At 43.5% G+C, this 15,605-nt stretch overlaps 1 protein-coding gene across 1 annotated transcript in view; it reads left to right on the top strand.

Moving 5' to 3' along the window:
* The window catches only part of ABHD1 (abhydrolase domain containing 1), a 71,983-nt gene that overhangs the window by 20,085 nt on the left and 36,293 nt on the right, over window positions 1-15,605 (top strand). The window contains exons 2-3 of the mRNA XM_069233607.1: window positions 6,241-6,401; window positions 13,973-14,155. Of these exons, the coding sequence (XP_069089708.1) occupies window positions 6,241-6,401; window positions 13,973-14,155 (344 nt within the window). The remainder of the gene's footprint in view (window positions 1-6,240; window positions 6,402-13,972; window positions 14,156-15,605) is intronic.

Below are 15,605 nucleotides of genomic sequence, written 5' to 3'. Positions count from 1 at the left end.
TCCGGGGCACCTTGTTTTCCTGCCATGCCATCCGCACACCACTCCCTACTCCTGAGCACTAGGAGCAGACAACTTGGCCATCTGCGTTGGAGCTCACCTGGCCTACACAGCCACTCAGCTGTTGGTCAGCTCCATTGTGCCAAAGCCTAGCAACTTTCACACACACCATTCCTCACCGGTTTTTGCTGCCATTGGGTTTCCAGTTTCAATTTCTGAGTGGCTCTTTCTATCTTAAGTAGCTGCGGAAGGCAGTGCAAGAGAGACCTTTGTGCTTGGCACTTGATGACACTGCTGCCCAGGCGATTTTATAGGATTACTGATATGACAGAAGGAGTCGGGCTAGCTCTGCCACCCCATGTACCCTTATTTATAACTTTGCCACCCCGTGCCACCTTATTTATGTCTTGTTTCTAATCATTGTCTCTACAGCCCCATTACCTATTTTCTCATTTCCTGTATAATAAAATAGTTACCTTTTGTGTATTAGTAGAGATCAGAATTAGACTCCGGTTGTGCAACGTATACAAAATCATAATGCTGTCTAAAGCACATTTACTAAATTCAAGTTAATATAATTAAAGAATTTAAGAAATTAAAATTTGTTATTGTTAGCAAAAGGGTAATGATTTCTTAACAGGTATAATTTAACTAAAGTAAAATATATGTAATTAAGTAAACCTTAAGTATGAAATGTATTTAATTATATTGAATTAAATTAATTTAATTACATCTTTAACCTAAATTCAGATTCGCAAAAGGGCTAGAGTAGAAACAAATTATTGATTTTACATTAATTAATACTATAAATAAGAACAAAAAATGTATTATACTCTCAAAATCTTAGCATCTAATAGTGCTTTTCAAGAGCTAAACTTTAAAAACACCTAACCATCCCAATTCACAATCTAGCAATACACCCACAACCGGTCAGCAGCTAGTTAACTCACTATCAAGAAAAACAAGAGGCAACAGTGACTTTGTTTAGCTGCACATCCCTCCAATTCTTTCAGTTCAAATTGTATATGTTTTTGGTGCTCATACACTATAATACATCAGTTGCCAACATGTATAGACTGGAATCAGAAAAACAAAACCAGTTATTCACAGAACAAAGAAAAAGTGGAGCACACCAATTATTTAACATCAAACTGTAAAATGGTATTAGTTATAACCACAAACAATTGCATTGACAAAAAAGGGTATAGATGAAAAATCAGTATGTGAACATATGGGTGCATATCTTTAGAGTGTCAGCTGAAGTCTACATCCATTGGTTGAGAATTTAAACAGATTGAACGTTTCAGATCTACAACCACTTTTGATGAGATTCTATAAGAAATGTTATGTGTTTTCCAAATTGTTGATAATTATATATTTGTATGAGACCATATACCTATGAATGTTTATATTTATAAGCAATTATGTTATACATATTATGTATGTGAATATTTATAGCTTTTTTGTAGATAAAATCAGTAAAGATAATAAGAACTCTAAAGATATGCACCCATACGTTCACATACTGATTTTTCATCTATCCCTTTTTTTGTCAATGTAATTGTTTGTGGTTAGAACCAATACCATTTTACAGTTTGATGTTAAATAATTGAGCTATGGTGTGTTCCACTGTTTCTTTGTTCAGTTAACTCACTATTCTCTTACTTATATAACAAAGTCAAGGCTATTAAGATTAACCTTGCCCTTGCTTCTTCAAACTCTTAGGTGCTAACTACTTAAATGGAACAGGGATCATCATATCGCCATGACAAAATTAACCAGTGCATCCAGCACAGGGGCAACCACCCTCCTAACCCAAATTGTTTATTTTAGCTTTTTCACCCTTATCCGGTGATGAGAGTTAAAAAAAATACATAAGGGTAACAAGCAAAGTCTCTGGCACGCCATTAGACCGCTTTCCTGCAGGCAAATTAAAACAATTAAGCTCAGCAATTACTCCTCATAATAATATATTTAATAACAATTCCTTTTATTCCAAGATAGACCCCCTACTGAAGAAGCTTAACCTAGGTTTTGACACAGCGCCAGTGAATACCTCGATCATTGATGATCTAAGAATAGTGGACGACAACAAAAGTTCAAGGGGGGGGCATAACTCCTAGACTACTCTGCCTTATTGAATACTGTTAATCTTAATATTTTAATACAGCATCTACAAAATGCCCATTTTGGGGGCACTGCCCTCTAATGGCTAATATCTATCATCTCTAATAGATTTCACCAGTTGTGCATGGGTTCCTTTTCATCACGCCACAACCCCTTCGTGTAGACAGACTCAGATTGTCATCAACCTTAATGGCAATCCTGTAAATCCAGTCACTGATAGGCCTCTCACTTTAGAGAATGTAAGCCGTGGATGAATATAGACTGCCTTAAATTGAACCCTTCTAAAACAAACATTCTCCCAATTAACAGCACTCAAAGCCAGTAGGGTTCTCTCCTATGACCCACCTCAAAGGGGATCTGTCCAGAACCAATCAAATCAGCAAGAAGTCTTGGTTGCTTTATAGATTCCAATTTAAATCTAGACAGGCAAACCTCTCCCAACCAGATACTTGCACTGCGTTAAATCTTCCTACGTCTTTCCTTTTCACATATTGTAGTCATTGCCATGATTTTGTTGAATGTAAACCAGACTATGGCAGCCTAGCCTGTTTGAGCCTATCCAAAGAAATGATTAGACACCTTCATAAATTTCAGAACACCTTAGTGAGGTGCACGGTCAACCTGAGGAAATACTATTCCAGTGCGGATTACGCATGGCAAGTACATTGGGGAAAGGTTTCTCTTTAAATCAACATGCACTGATCACAAAATATTCCACGGAATAGGGCTGCAATTTCTGAGGATGAAATTCTAGTAATATGTTCCTCATTGTAACTTGATATCCCAAAACACTTCACTATTTGTAATCCCCAACACGAGATTGTCAATTTGAGGGAAAAAGAGTGTTCCACGCTCAAGGTGCGGTTTTATGGAATTAGACATATGACTTGAAACATTGTTAATCATATTTTGGAAAGCCCTGAAAATGTGGCTCTTCACTCTATAAGGTGATTGACTGCTGTTTCCCAAAGCGCCAAAAGGGTCTAGCAGTATGGTTATTAAATTGACACCCTAAACTAACTAACTAACTAAATAAGTCAATATTATTGCTAAGGCTTAGAGATATGATTTGTCAATAGTGATGAGGTGGATCTCCTAACAGGAAGATTTTGAGATAGTTGTAAGATCTATCATAAATAAAGGTATTCAAAGTGAATTAAGACGAGGTAAAAAGTTGTTTATTGTGTTTATAGGTAATTTTGGTAGGGTAATTGTAGGAGTGGTAATGGCGGGCAATGTTATGGTGTGTGTGTGTGTATCTATGTGTGGATATACTTATTTATATTGACTTTGAAAATGATCTGGCTGGTGGCAGAGTACAGTGAATCCTGCATCTATACTGTGGAGTGTCTAGACCCACTGGGGGTCCCATCTGCAAGTGTTGTCAGGTGACGCACTGCGTCTACCATTGTCTGCACAGTGACCTAATGCTTGTGGGGTTTGGTGCTAAAAAAAATTCATCACTTATAACCAGTTCCAAGATGCAAATGGAATCAAGTGAAATTGCTCATTGGAATTCATTGTATGCTCCATGACCAATATGCTAATATTTATGTCCTACCAAGCTTGCTGGAATCTTTAATTTCACTTTTCTAAAAAGCTGCTGCTGCATGCGATAGAAACAGCTGGATAAGACAAGTTAAACCCCCGCAATCTCTTCCAGTGAGATTAACATTGCATTTAAGAACATGCAGAGTGGGAGTCACAGGAAACAGTCCATCCTAAACTGCCAGGCAAGGCCCCTCCACAGTGGTGGCTCCTCCATAACAGCGGAGGAGCGTCGCCCCCTGCTTAGTCAGGCAGTGACAAATAAAATAATGTTATTATTATTTTATTTGTCACTGTCTGATTGAGCCATGCACATCTAGGGTGGGGCAGGGCCATATAGAGGAGGAGTGGTGGACACTGTAAAGTGCGCATGTCAGTTTGGCCGGCAATCTTAGGGCACACTTACATTTCCCCAACCCGGTTGTGTTACACAGCCGAGTTGGAGAAATGGCACAGGTTCCCTGTGCCTGAGTGAGTGCCAAACCAGCCCACTCAGGCCAATCCCGGTGCTACTGTCATGCTTAATGTAGCATGAGAGCAGTGTCTGGATTGGAGTCTCTGCCCCAGTGATTGCTGGGAAGAGAGGAGCGACGGAGACGATCGGGAGCGGCAGGTAGGTACGTTTTTATTTTTTTATTTTTTTTATGCATTATGTTTAAACACCCCCGCCCATCGACAGTTTCCTCCTCGCCCCACCAACCTTGATTGGCGGCAGCAGCCACTGCCCCACCATAAGGGATGCTTTTGGCTGTTGACCGCAGTGGTTCAGGAGCCTTGATGCCACTTGATCTACATGTTTCAGTCCATTCCGTGTCTCACACAATACTTTTCAACAAATTGTCAAAGGCCAGCATCGAAGGAAAAGCTTGCATTGGATCCCCTCATTTTTCGTCACACTGCATGCAGGATGTCAAGTTATCAATTTCACCTTTTCTTATTGAGCTGTTCCTTGGGGCCGCCCAACCCTCCTGAGTATATATGTAGCTCCCCTGGCACAGCTTATTTGTCAAATAACAACAAAGCATGTAGAGAGTCAACTGGAATTAGGAAAGACATAAACCCAACTTTCAGAATTGCATGCTTGTTGCTGCTAAATTCATAAGGAATAACCACTTAAAATGTAATTTAGATTAGGATGAAATCGTATTTGGTCCTGAAATTTGTACTTGGCTGAATTATTGATCCAATGAGTTGAGAAACTGCCCCCAAACAATCGTATATGCTCGCAATGTTGGTGTCATTTTTGATGAGTCTCCTATCTTTCTCTGCTTATATCTCTAAAGTTACTTCTCAATGCTTCCTGATTCTTAAAATTCGGAGAAAAATTCTGCCTTTTCTACCAAAATATAGCCCCTTCACTCTCATTTAAGCCACTATTGGACCAAAACTTGATTATTGCTGTATCATGCTTCTATTCTGATAGTTCTGGAGAATAGAAAGGCTCGACAAGGAGGTCAATACCTTTCCTTTCAAAGTTGTGAAACCTAGAACGCTTTGCGTTTGCTTTGTTCTATAACTGATCATCTTCAGTTCTGATAGGCCCTCAAAACCTGGCTGTTAGTCTTCACTATGTAACTGTCTATCACTGTGATTTCAAGACTGTCGGTGCACCAAATTGTAATCGCAGCTCTATAGAATCCAATCAAATCCAAATACAACCTAGAGAATTCAAGACTTCAAAGGAGTGGTAAGGTCCATGGAGAAAGATAAGATAAAGCTCTTGAGATGTGGATGTTTGTTGCTCTATCCCAGCTGATTGCCCTAAATAATAAATCCTTTTTAGCCACACTTCAAACCCACCTTCGAAAGAAGGGACCACCTGATCTTTCCTTGCCTTTGGACGGTATCCATATCCAAACCTTTCCTGTTTATTATAGTGCCACCAAACCTGCTTAAAAGATGTGTTCGACACAAAAGGATTTTTTAGGAATGATACAAAAAAATAGAATGACCAAAAACGTCCCAACCCAAGGAGGAAGGCAGGTTTGGATGTTTGTGGCTTCATCTAGACCAAAGGAAACAGATCCCAAAAAGCCTGCTGAAGAACCAGGCTTTAGGGCTCTTTCTGAGAATGTGGAGAGATTTACTGTTCAATGCATGTTTATTTACTTGGCCTTCTCCCCTAAGGTTGTTCTGGGTCCTGCCATTTCTCTAACATACAAGAGTGATCTAGAGTGACCATAGCAAACTCTGGATTCATGAATCACCCATTCTTGTGTTACCTTTCATTACGATGAAACAGACTTTGAAAATTATTCTTTGGTATCTTTTGGGAGTCGCTGATGGGCAGCATCACTAAGGAGTGATAATGTTCCCGGGTGGCGGGTTTGGTGGTCTAAGGTTTGTTTCAAGGAGAAGTCCTTTTCTTATTATTATTCTTATCAAAGCCATGAGTGGTGAGTGATGGAGGTCTTCCTCTGTGTAACCAACTGCTTTTCGTTCAGGTATAAATTAACTTTTCTGGTCTAGCTGTGTTACTTGGCATGTGCAATCCATGGTTTGTGTATTGATATGTTGAAACTTGAATTAAAATGTTCAATTAAAAACTTTTTTTCTTCTCTTTTCTAGAGACCGCAGTTGGTGACAGGACCTGCATTCAAGTCCTTCTTGCAAAAGTACTGCCCAATTGTCACTGAGAAGTTCTACCCCACACCGTGGTGTTTTGGAGGACGACTCCAGACAGTCTTCAGAGTCCTCCTGAAGTCAAAGCCTCAGTTGTCATACCGGAAGTAGGTTTTCTAATCCTTCATACACGTTAGTGAGTCGAGAATGGAAATGTGTCTTCAGTGTCTTGAGCGGGATCCTCGACTCGCATGTAATAATGAACTTTGATAAACAGGCACAGAAAGAGAATTCAACGTTCAGACGACCCCAGGCTTTCATTTCGGTTTCCATTTTAGTGAATTTCTTGAGGTCTCTCACTGAAGTGGTGTGCAAACATTAGATATACCAATGGCAATCATGTTTAGTTACATTAGAACCTGGAACAGAGACAACAATAATTAGCATTTAGGAACAGAAGAGATGCCATAGGTTTTGTGGAAGAAGGCTGTACGTTTGCTGCAGACACCTTAGAAGGCAAGGGTTCCGCAGGAGAGAGAAAGCACAGAACAGTGATTGAGAACAGGAAGAGTGGAGTTAAAAGAAGGACCCGTTAAAAGGAAGGAAGAAGGCGGATATGAACATAAAGTGAGATGAGATAAACTGCAGTTAAGCTATAGACTCATTATAGCTCTTCTGAGAGGTTTAGCTTTGTCCAGACACGAAGGAGCACCCAGTATAAGTAAAACAAAAAATATCATGGTTAGAGTGATGCATAAGTTATGCAAAAAAGAAGAGAGAACTCTGGGTAGTTCACAAGTTTAGGTGGAGAGCAGCTCCAGTAAGGAGTACCCTGCAGTGGTGTAAGGCTTTTTTCATTTTACAGCTTGGCAAGGATGGCACTGTGCCAATCCTAGGCTTACAGATTTTGCTGTACAAATGGGAAAATATTTTGTCCCTTTCTAGCTCTTCATTGATAGCACTGTGCCAATCCCATGCTTAAAAACTTTGCTAGATAAACAGACATTTGAGGTGAACAAATCTAGAGTGTCGCTGATGTTGCAGGGTTCTCCTTACTGGAGCTGCTCTCTGCCTAAACCCAGAGTTCTTTCTTCTTTTTTGCATAATTTATGCGTCACTCTAACCATGATAGTATTTTGTTGTGATAGATATGTTGAATTGATTGATTAATATCCTGGTTGGAGATAGTAATAAGATCTTAGCTTACGTTAAACAAAAATACAAAAACAGAAAGAGACATTATAATTACTCATTTAAAAAATGATATTTGTCAGTTATACTTTAATAAACTAACTATAACTTGCCCCGTCACTTCTTAGGACCTCTCATAATACATCACTCATGACATGTTTAATCACATCTTAAAGAAGCAAAATTAAATGGCTTTCCTATAGAAAGCTTGACCTAATTATAACTACAGAGCGGTGACCACCTTTGTCTGTCTATCTAGTTTATCCATCTCAGATATGGGGTTAAGAATACCAAAGGCTTGCGAGGCGGCACATATGTTCATTGTCACCAGGGAGCCGCTGTGAGGGTGTGCTGTTGGCCTGGCCTGTTCCAGAATGGAATCCTGAGGTATCGTGCTGTCGCAACCCACATGTCGAGCCAGGGCTTGGCGCCGCCAGGAATACAAGGGTGTGGGATGCCCAGGGCCGAGCCACCTTTTTTCATCCTGTCCACGGTGCGCACCCATGGGTAGACCAGGCATGTCAGCGGGCTGTGATGCTAACATCGGGCCGGATTGGCCTGCTGGGCTCGATGCTGCATGGGCCTGGTGCGGACCGGCGCAGGAGACAGAGGAATTGGCTACGAGTTGGGCGACCTCACTGGAGGTAGGTGCCTTGTGGCAGCCCCCCTTTCTGCCATGAGGGCTGGTGCACCACCACAAGCTACACCCGGCGCATTTACTTAATTGGATGGGCCGCGTGCAGAGATCTCCCTGGTGTCGCCTTGGGAGGGAGACACAACATCAGGCAAAATTTTAAAATGCACAAAGCCAAGACTGTGTCACCAAACAGCATCGGTTCCTTCTCCTTTTCAAAAAGAAACAAAGCGCCAACACCGCCACTTTCAGGACTTCTCATGCTCCCAAGGTGGACCTAGTTAACTTGGGAGAGGCGGTGCCCGTGAGGGGAGTAGAGCGCATGTCAACTAAATAATAAACCTGCACCCGCTGGAGCCAAGTGCATGCAGCCTAAGTGACTGTTGAGAGTGGGGGCTGCCCAAAGGCACATCTACCCTGAATGAACAGTTCCACCAGTGCGAGGACACACTAAAATGCAATCAATTAAATGGTGGTGAGCTGTCTGTAGCCCCTGGACCTGCTCGTGCCCCTGTGGAGACGAACACCGGGAAGAGGCATGGCCCAGGGGGACACTCCAAGGGGACAACATGCATCCAGACGATGATCTTCGCTCTCTACTGGTGGAGATGAAGGCTTGCCTCAGCTCCATAGTTGCTAAGCTAGATACCCTCACATCCCGCTTCGATCACATGAAGCAGCATGTGGATAAACACAAAACCAGATTGGACCATCTATCAAACCGGGTTTCAGAAGAGGATGACAGGCCAATACTAAGGAACATCTCCTGCACATGGATAAAATCCTCGACCTCATCAAAACCAAAAGTGAGGACCTGAAGCAAGATCTCGCCACAATAACATCAGGATAACTGGAGTCCCTGAATCCACTGCCATCACAAGAATGGAAGACTACATGGAAACTCTGCTCTGTGACCTTTTTGGAGAGGCACTTTCCCCGGTCTTCATATTAGCGAGAGCCCACCACTCTCACTGGGGCCACGCCAGCCTCTGGGGACCCCCGGGGCCCCTTGCCCATCCAATATTTGCATCTCTGCTGAACTACAAGGACAGACACACAATATTGTGCCTTGCCTGGGAACACCGGGTAATCAATCATCATGGCAACGACTTATCATTTTACCCTGATTTCACCCAGGGAATTCCGTCCAAATGGGCAGCAAAGAGTTCCAACTTTCCAAAAAGCTCCTCCAGAACTCAAACATCCCCAATGCTCTTTTATATCTGGTTGATAGTTTTGTTGAGTTCATGAAAAACTTGGACCTCGAAACCAAATGTTCAAACACCTTTGTAAAGGCCTGTGGCCTTAAAAATACCAAGACATGCCCTATACATATAGGAGGACGTACTCTGGCAAAAGTAGGCTTGTTTCCATACTTGGGGTTAGAATTTGATGAAGCATGTGGTTGGTGCCCCTGCTTGAAAAATAGGGTTTCATGCTTTTTTGCATACAGTAGGATTCACCTACTCCTTATCTGCTAATATAGGGAGAAAGCCAGTTGCCCCCATACAGGAGGTCTACAGGAGAAAAAGCTTGCCAGCTGTGACCTATGGTATGGGGTTGTGGGTTTTTAAAGATGTAGGGAGCCTTCAGGTAGAGGAAAATCGGTTTTGTCGCCGGCTGCTAGGCACCCCGCCCTCTACACCACATTTTTCTGTTCACCTGAATATTTACAGGATAGAATTAGCGTTGCTCCGTTGGAGCTATGGGACACGTTCTGGCTTAATAAGGAAGCCGTCCTCAATCAGCTGATTATTAAGGACTGTCTCGCTAGTAATCTTGCCTGTTCAATCCCGTGGTTGAAGTACATCAAGGTCTCTTTGACCAATGGGAGTTGCCCACATTTGTTTGCGAGTCCGCATCTCATCATCAAAAAAGATAAATTGTGGGTTTGCGATCGCTTTCTTGAGCTCAGACGGGTGGCCAGAGAGACAAATGAAGTAGGCAAGGCAACTGTCAAGGATTATTGTAGTGTTCAAATGTCCGTGTGCCCAGCCCCCCATTTATTGTTTGTCCATAATGCGTATGTGCGAATGCTCTCAACCCGTTTTAGACTGGGGTCTCTTCACTGGATGCTGTCGTTCCCCCAAGGACAGTTTTCCTCTAGCGCTATTTGCACCTCTTCTTGTGATGAGTATTCACCACAAACGTTGTTGCATTTTATGTTTTTTTGCAAGTATTATGAGCACTTCAGAAAATTGTATTTGGTTCCGTTGTTCCGAAAACAAAATTTCACTAATTGTAGGGCCGCTTTGCTCCTTCTTCGCCAGTTAAATGATTATGATGTATGCTGCTCTGAGGACCACTTCCTGGAAGGAGCAGTGGCCTGGTGTAAGAAGTTAGTGTTTTAAAAAAAACAAGCTAGGATGACTAATTTTTTAAGGGGGGGCTTTGTTCATTTTTATGGATAATGCTTTGTATATTTTATATGTTTTTAAATTTTTGTACTGTATGTAACTCTTTTATGATCTATTTATTTGATCGACGAAAGATTATTTATTCATTCATCTGGCCAAATTGCATATCACACACAAGGGGAAACAACACTTTTTCACTGATGCCAATTCCTCTTTAAAATTTGGCAAGTTTGTCGGCACAAGGAAATTCCCACCTGGAGGCTTGCCGTGACACCAGACAGAAACTCCCCTCAGTGACAATTATTATACTAAGCACAGACTCCCCGGGTCGCCCCTTCTGGACAATCTGCCGGCAGCCAAGTCAAGAAAAGCCTACGGGCCAACAAATTACGAGCAACTGTTTGGCTACCCATGTCTGCTGCTTGGCTGTTTAAGTGGGGGAGGGAGGAGCGCCTGCCTTGCTAATGTTTTGCATTTGCCATCCTGTGCCCACTGGCTGGCCCAGGGGTGTGTTCTGCTCAGCTGGCCACCCCGCCAAGTCCTAACTGGGTCAGAAGCGTGGCCTTCCTCTGGCCCCAGGGATGTTTCCCACATTGATATCTGTCTTTTTTGGGGCTAATTGGAGTAGAGGGCGGGGTCGGGCTACTCAACTTTGTTTTTGTGTTGGAGTGGAAGGTGGGTGGATTTGGGGTGATGTTGATTGCTGTTGCTTGTTGCAGTTGTTTCTTGTTCCTCCCAGGTCCCTTGCACGGTTGCACACATAAATGCTGCTCCGCCCTCCATGGGCCGTATCACTACACATCTCAGTGCTCTACCCGCACACCTCCCACATGCCACCATGACAACTACTACCTGTCTTACATGGAATATCCGTGGTATAAATGACTTCTGGAAAGCGCACCTTATACAGAGTATAGACATCTGCTTTCTTCAAGAACTCCACTTGACACACTCCTCAGCACCGGGTCTACGTGTGGTAGTGTGGAGAATGCCATACTTCCCTTTACTCCAAATATGCTTGTGGGGTGGCCGCATTACTGCGCAAAGGCCTACAATGGCAACTAACACGTTCCATACATGATGAAGGTGGTCGATATGTCCTGCTCGTCGGCATACTACACAAACAGCCTGTAACAGTTGCCGCCGACTACAGTCCTAACACAGATGACCCAGAGTTCTTCATTGAGGTGTGGTGACATATATCCAGCCTAGGACCTAGAGCTCTAATATGGGGGAGGTGGTGACTTCAACGCTACCTTGAATGACCAGATAGACAGGGCAGGATCCTCTCACCGCCCCCCCAGGTGCAGCACTAGCCCTTAACACCATAATTCACAATAATTATCTACATGATGCGTGGCGACACAAACACCCCACACACAAGTAAGGTACATATATCACAGCTTTTCACAGTGCATGGTCTAGGATTATTGGTTGCTGTGATGTCAACATCACTACAGATCCACCCCCCCCCCCCAATATTAGAGCTCTATTCCTAGGTTGGATATTTGTCACCACACCTCAAAGAAGAACTCGGGATCATCTGTGTTAGGACTGTAGTCGGCGGCAAGTGTTACAGGCTGTTTGCGTAGTATGCCTACGAGCAGGACATATTGGCCACTTTCATTACATTTGGAACGTGTTAGTTGCCATGAGAAGTTAGCTTCCTGGGTTGCGATGCTCAAGCCCGCCGCTACAGAGGGGGAGATCACCAGGGCAGGACCCTTGCTGGACTGCTTCACAGACCGCAGGCATTCACATACGTAGCAGAATCACCAGACAACAACCAGGTCCTCCACTCTACCCCCAGGGAGATATTAGACACTATGGGCCTCATTATGACCAGACCGCCATTGTCACTGTCGGGCCGCCACCATGGGGATTACAACTCCCCAATCCCCCGGCCTTTTCATGATGGTTGGGCCTCCATGAAAAGGCTGGCGGAATTGGGCGTTGGGGTGGGGGGGCTCCATGGACAGCCCCATCGTGCTTTCCACTGCAAGCGCGATGGGTGCTGCTGCACCCACCGCACTGCCACTTTGCCACCGGCTCGTATTCGATCCGTCGTCAGTGTTAGGCCCTGTTTACTACTGGGCCGGCAGGAAACTTTTTATAGGGCCGACGGTGTTCTGGCGGTCAGATGCGGCAGCGGCTTCAGTGGTCTTGGAAAAAGACCGCCAAAGTCGTAATGAGGCCCTATGTCCTCTTTCTATACGCAGTTGTACACAGCCACCCAGATGCAGCCTGATGATGCACTTTGCGCATACCTTGACAACATCCAACTAGACACACCCATTACCTCTGAAGAGCTCATACAAGTCATCCGCAGCCTCCCAGGTGATAAAGCATCCAGCTTTGATGGCCTAACCACTGCTTGTTATAAGGAATATGTGCCTATTTTGGCTCCCCACATGCTGTCCATGTTTGAGAAGTCCTTAGACAAGGGGTCCCTCCCATTCTCTCTGCGAGAGGCAGCCATAGTGACCCTTCTTAAGCCCAACAAACCCACTTTGTGCTGTGACTCTTATTGCCCACTGTCCCTGATAAACGTAGCAGCCAAGATATTCGCGAAAACCCTCACCAACCATCTGCTCCCCTTACTTCCTACAATGGTGCGGCCCAATCAATCAGGGTTCATACCAGGACATGCAACATTACACAAGCTATGCATCATCTGCACCCCCAAGTCTCGGAAGTTGCTGCCCTGCTAGATGTCACCAAGGCCTTTGACTCCCTTCAGTGGAATTACCTCTTCACACTTCTTGCACGCCTATAGCTTGGCCCTCACCATCTTTGCCAAATAAAACTCCTTTACACCTCACCCTCCGCCCACTTTAGGTTCAACGGCATGATCTCTGAACCCTTTTCAATTACCCGCGGCACACCCCAGGGATGTTGGTTATCGCCTGTTCTCTTCGCCATCGCAATGGAGCCCCTGGCAGTAGTTGATAGCCTTGATTTCATATTTATGAAAGATGATATTATTTACCACCCCTGGAGCTTGGTGTTATCACCATCCTTATTCAAGGGTCCAAGGGCTTGAACAGCATTCTAGAAGTCTCTTTCTGGAAGGAACAGTTTAACTTTGTTTAGTAGAGACCTCGTACAGGCCAGCTTGGTTTTCTTGGCAATGAGTTCATATGCTTGTGAACGTGGAAGACTTCTACGGCTTTGTGCTAAAATGTTATAGTGTCGCACAACTACCAACAAATGTTGGCGTCTATGCTCCCTGGCCTTAAAATTGTTTAGGTCCTTCATTTTTAATTACCAACAGGTTTCGTATCTTATATATCTTTCCCTCAACTGATTCAAGAGCTGTTGTTAAACTCTGGTAGCTCACTAACTATACAAAACAGAGAAAAGTATCAGAAAAGTTTCTGGATTAGACTTTAAAAGCCCTCAGTGGGTGTTACAAGGCAGGATTGAGAGCAGAAGGTCCTGTAGTCAAATCATTTCTAGATATCTCTGCTCATGCTCAGATCTGCACATACCAGTTGCTGTGCTGGGAGTTGTTTGTTGCTTTCTGCTGAGATGTTGCTGTGTTCCTCTCTTTCAGTGAGTTGATCGCAACTGCTGATGGGGGTCAGATATCACTGGACTGGTCAGACAATGAAGAGAGCCTAAGGTACCCAGACTCTGCATCCCGCCCGACTGTGCTTCTACTGCCCGGCCTCACAGGCAACAGCGAGCAGACGTACATGTTGCATATGGTGAGACAAGCCTCCCAGGAGGGGTACAGGTAAGAAACCCATTTGTGTATCAAATGAGTGAGAGATTTGGCCAGCCAGGCATTAACAACCAGATTTAAAAAACATTGAACAATATTTTGTTTTATATAAAGATTATCTATTTTGGCAGTGGGATTTGAGGATCGTTTTGTACACCTACTGGATAGTGCAATCCAATTCGTTTTCCTGGATAGCCACAGTGAATATGTAAATGCCACATATACATATAATGATTTTCTACAGAGGTAATTTGCATTTTGTTTTTTTAATACATTTTGTAACTTGAGGAGATGTGCTAAATAGCATTCTCTTGCTGAACTCCTCTGGAGGGATTTGGTGGGGGTTAGTTACTTCAAGGAGAGGGTAGAAGCACTAACCAAAGGGGTAGAGGGAATAGAGAAGCAGTGCATAAATAGTACTAAAAGAGCATAAAAAGAAGACCTGATATGTGGGGGATGCACATGTGGAGGGTGCAAATTAAAGCTAAGAGAGGATACATCCTATTTGGGAGAAAATAAATTGACATTAGCCTCTCCATGTAAACAATAGTTTTAATCACTGTCATCAAATATACAAAGAAAATACAAGATTGCATGGAATTAATGCATCATTATATCGTTCAACACTCTAAAACACTGAAGAATGTAAGCCCCCCCCACTCCAGTGGATGATTCACCATGACCAAATCAATAGCCCAACACTTCACCCCTTTTTAGGTCGAGCGTGCAAATGCTCTGACCTGTTGTAAATTATCTGTGGGCTTTTAACCACGCCCATTGCACGCCCATCACTAGCACTCGTTTTTGGGCTTGCCTTTCAAAAATCCTTTGTTATTATTGGTAAATACTTTACGTTTGTCCCTCCTTGGGTCGGTTTGGTCACCACCTGGGACACCGACCCTGTTACATCGATAATTGCACGATTGCTGATATGTTTGACTGCGAGCGAACTTCTTTTTTCTTTTGTCTCTCTCCTTCGCGCTCATGCTCATGGCAGCCATGGCGCTTTGAATCGGCTCGCTTATATCAACTGTTTTACTTTTCATTTTCAATTTAAGTGGTAAGAAAAGTCCGGTTAGGAATTTACAATGTTAACAGCTCTAACTCGAGCAAACACTAGACCAGTGGTTCCCAAATGTTTGATTTTTGTGGACCCCCACTTTATTATTACTGGAACCCGGGACCCCCACTGAATCATTATTGGAATCCGGGGACCCCCATACTGAGTCATTACTTAAAGGTGGGATCTAATCTGTTAAGATTATTTAATTTTCTAAGGAGTCGCGGACCCCCAGGGGCCCCCGGACCACAGGTTGGGAACCACTGCACTAGACCCATTGCATTTCAAATTCTTGTTTTGTTTCATGTTGTAAACATTGTAAACCGCAATCTAGTTAGAGGGATACAATTTGTGACAAATTAAACCCATTAAAATGTCCTCTAGCCTCATCAACGAACTTAT

The sequence above is a fragment of the Pleurodeles waltl genome, chromosome 5 (genome assembly GCF_031143425.1).
Source record: "Pleurodeles waltl isolate 20211129_DDA chromosome 5, aPleWal1.hap1.20221129, whole genome shotgun sequence".
NCBI lineage: Eukaryota > Metazoa > Chordata > Amphibia > Caudata > Salamandridae > Pleurodeles > Pleurodeles waltl.
The sequence above is the reverse complement of the archived record's forward strand: the minus strand, read 5'-3'. Positions and strand labels throughout refer to the sequence as shown.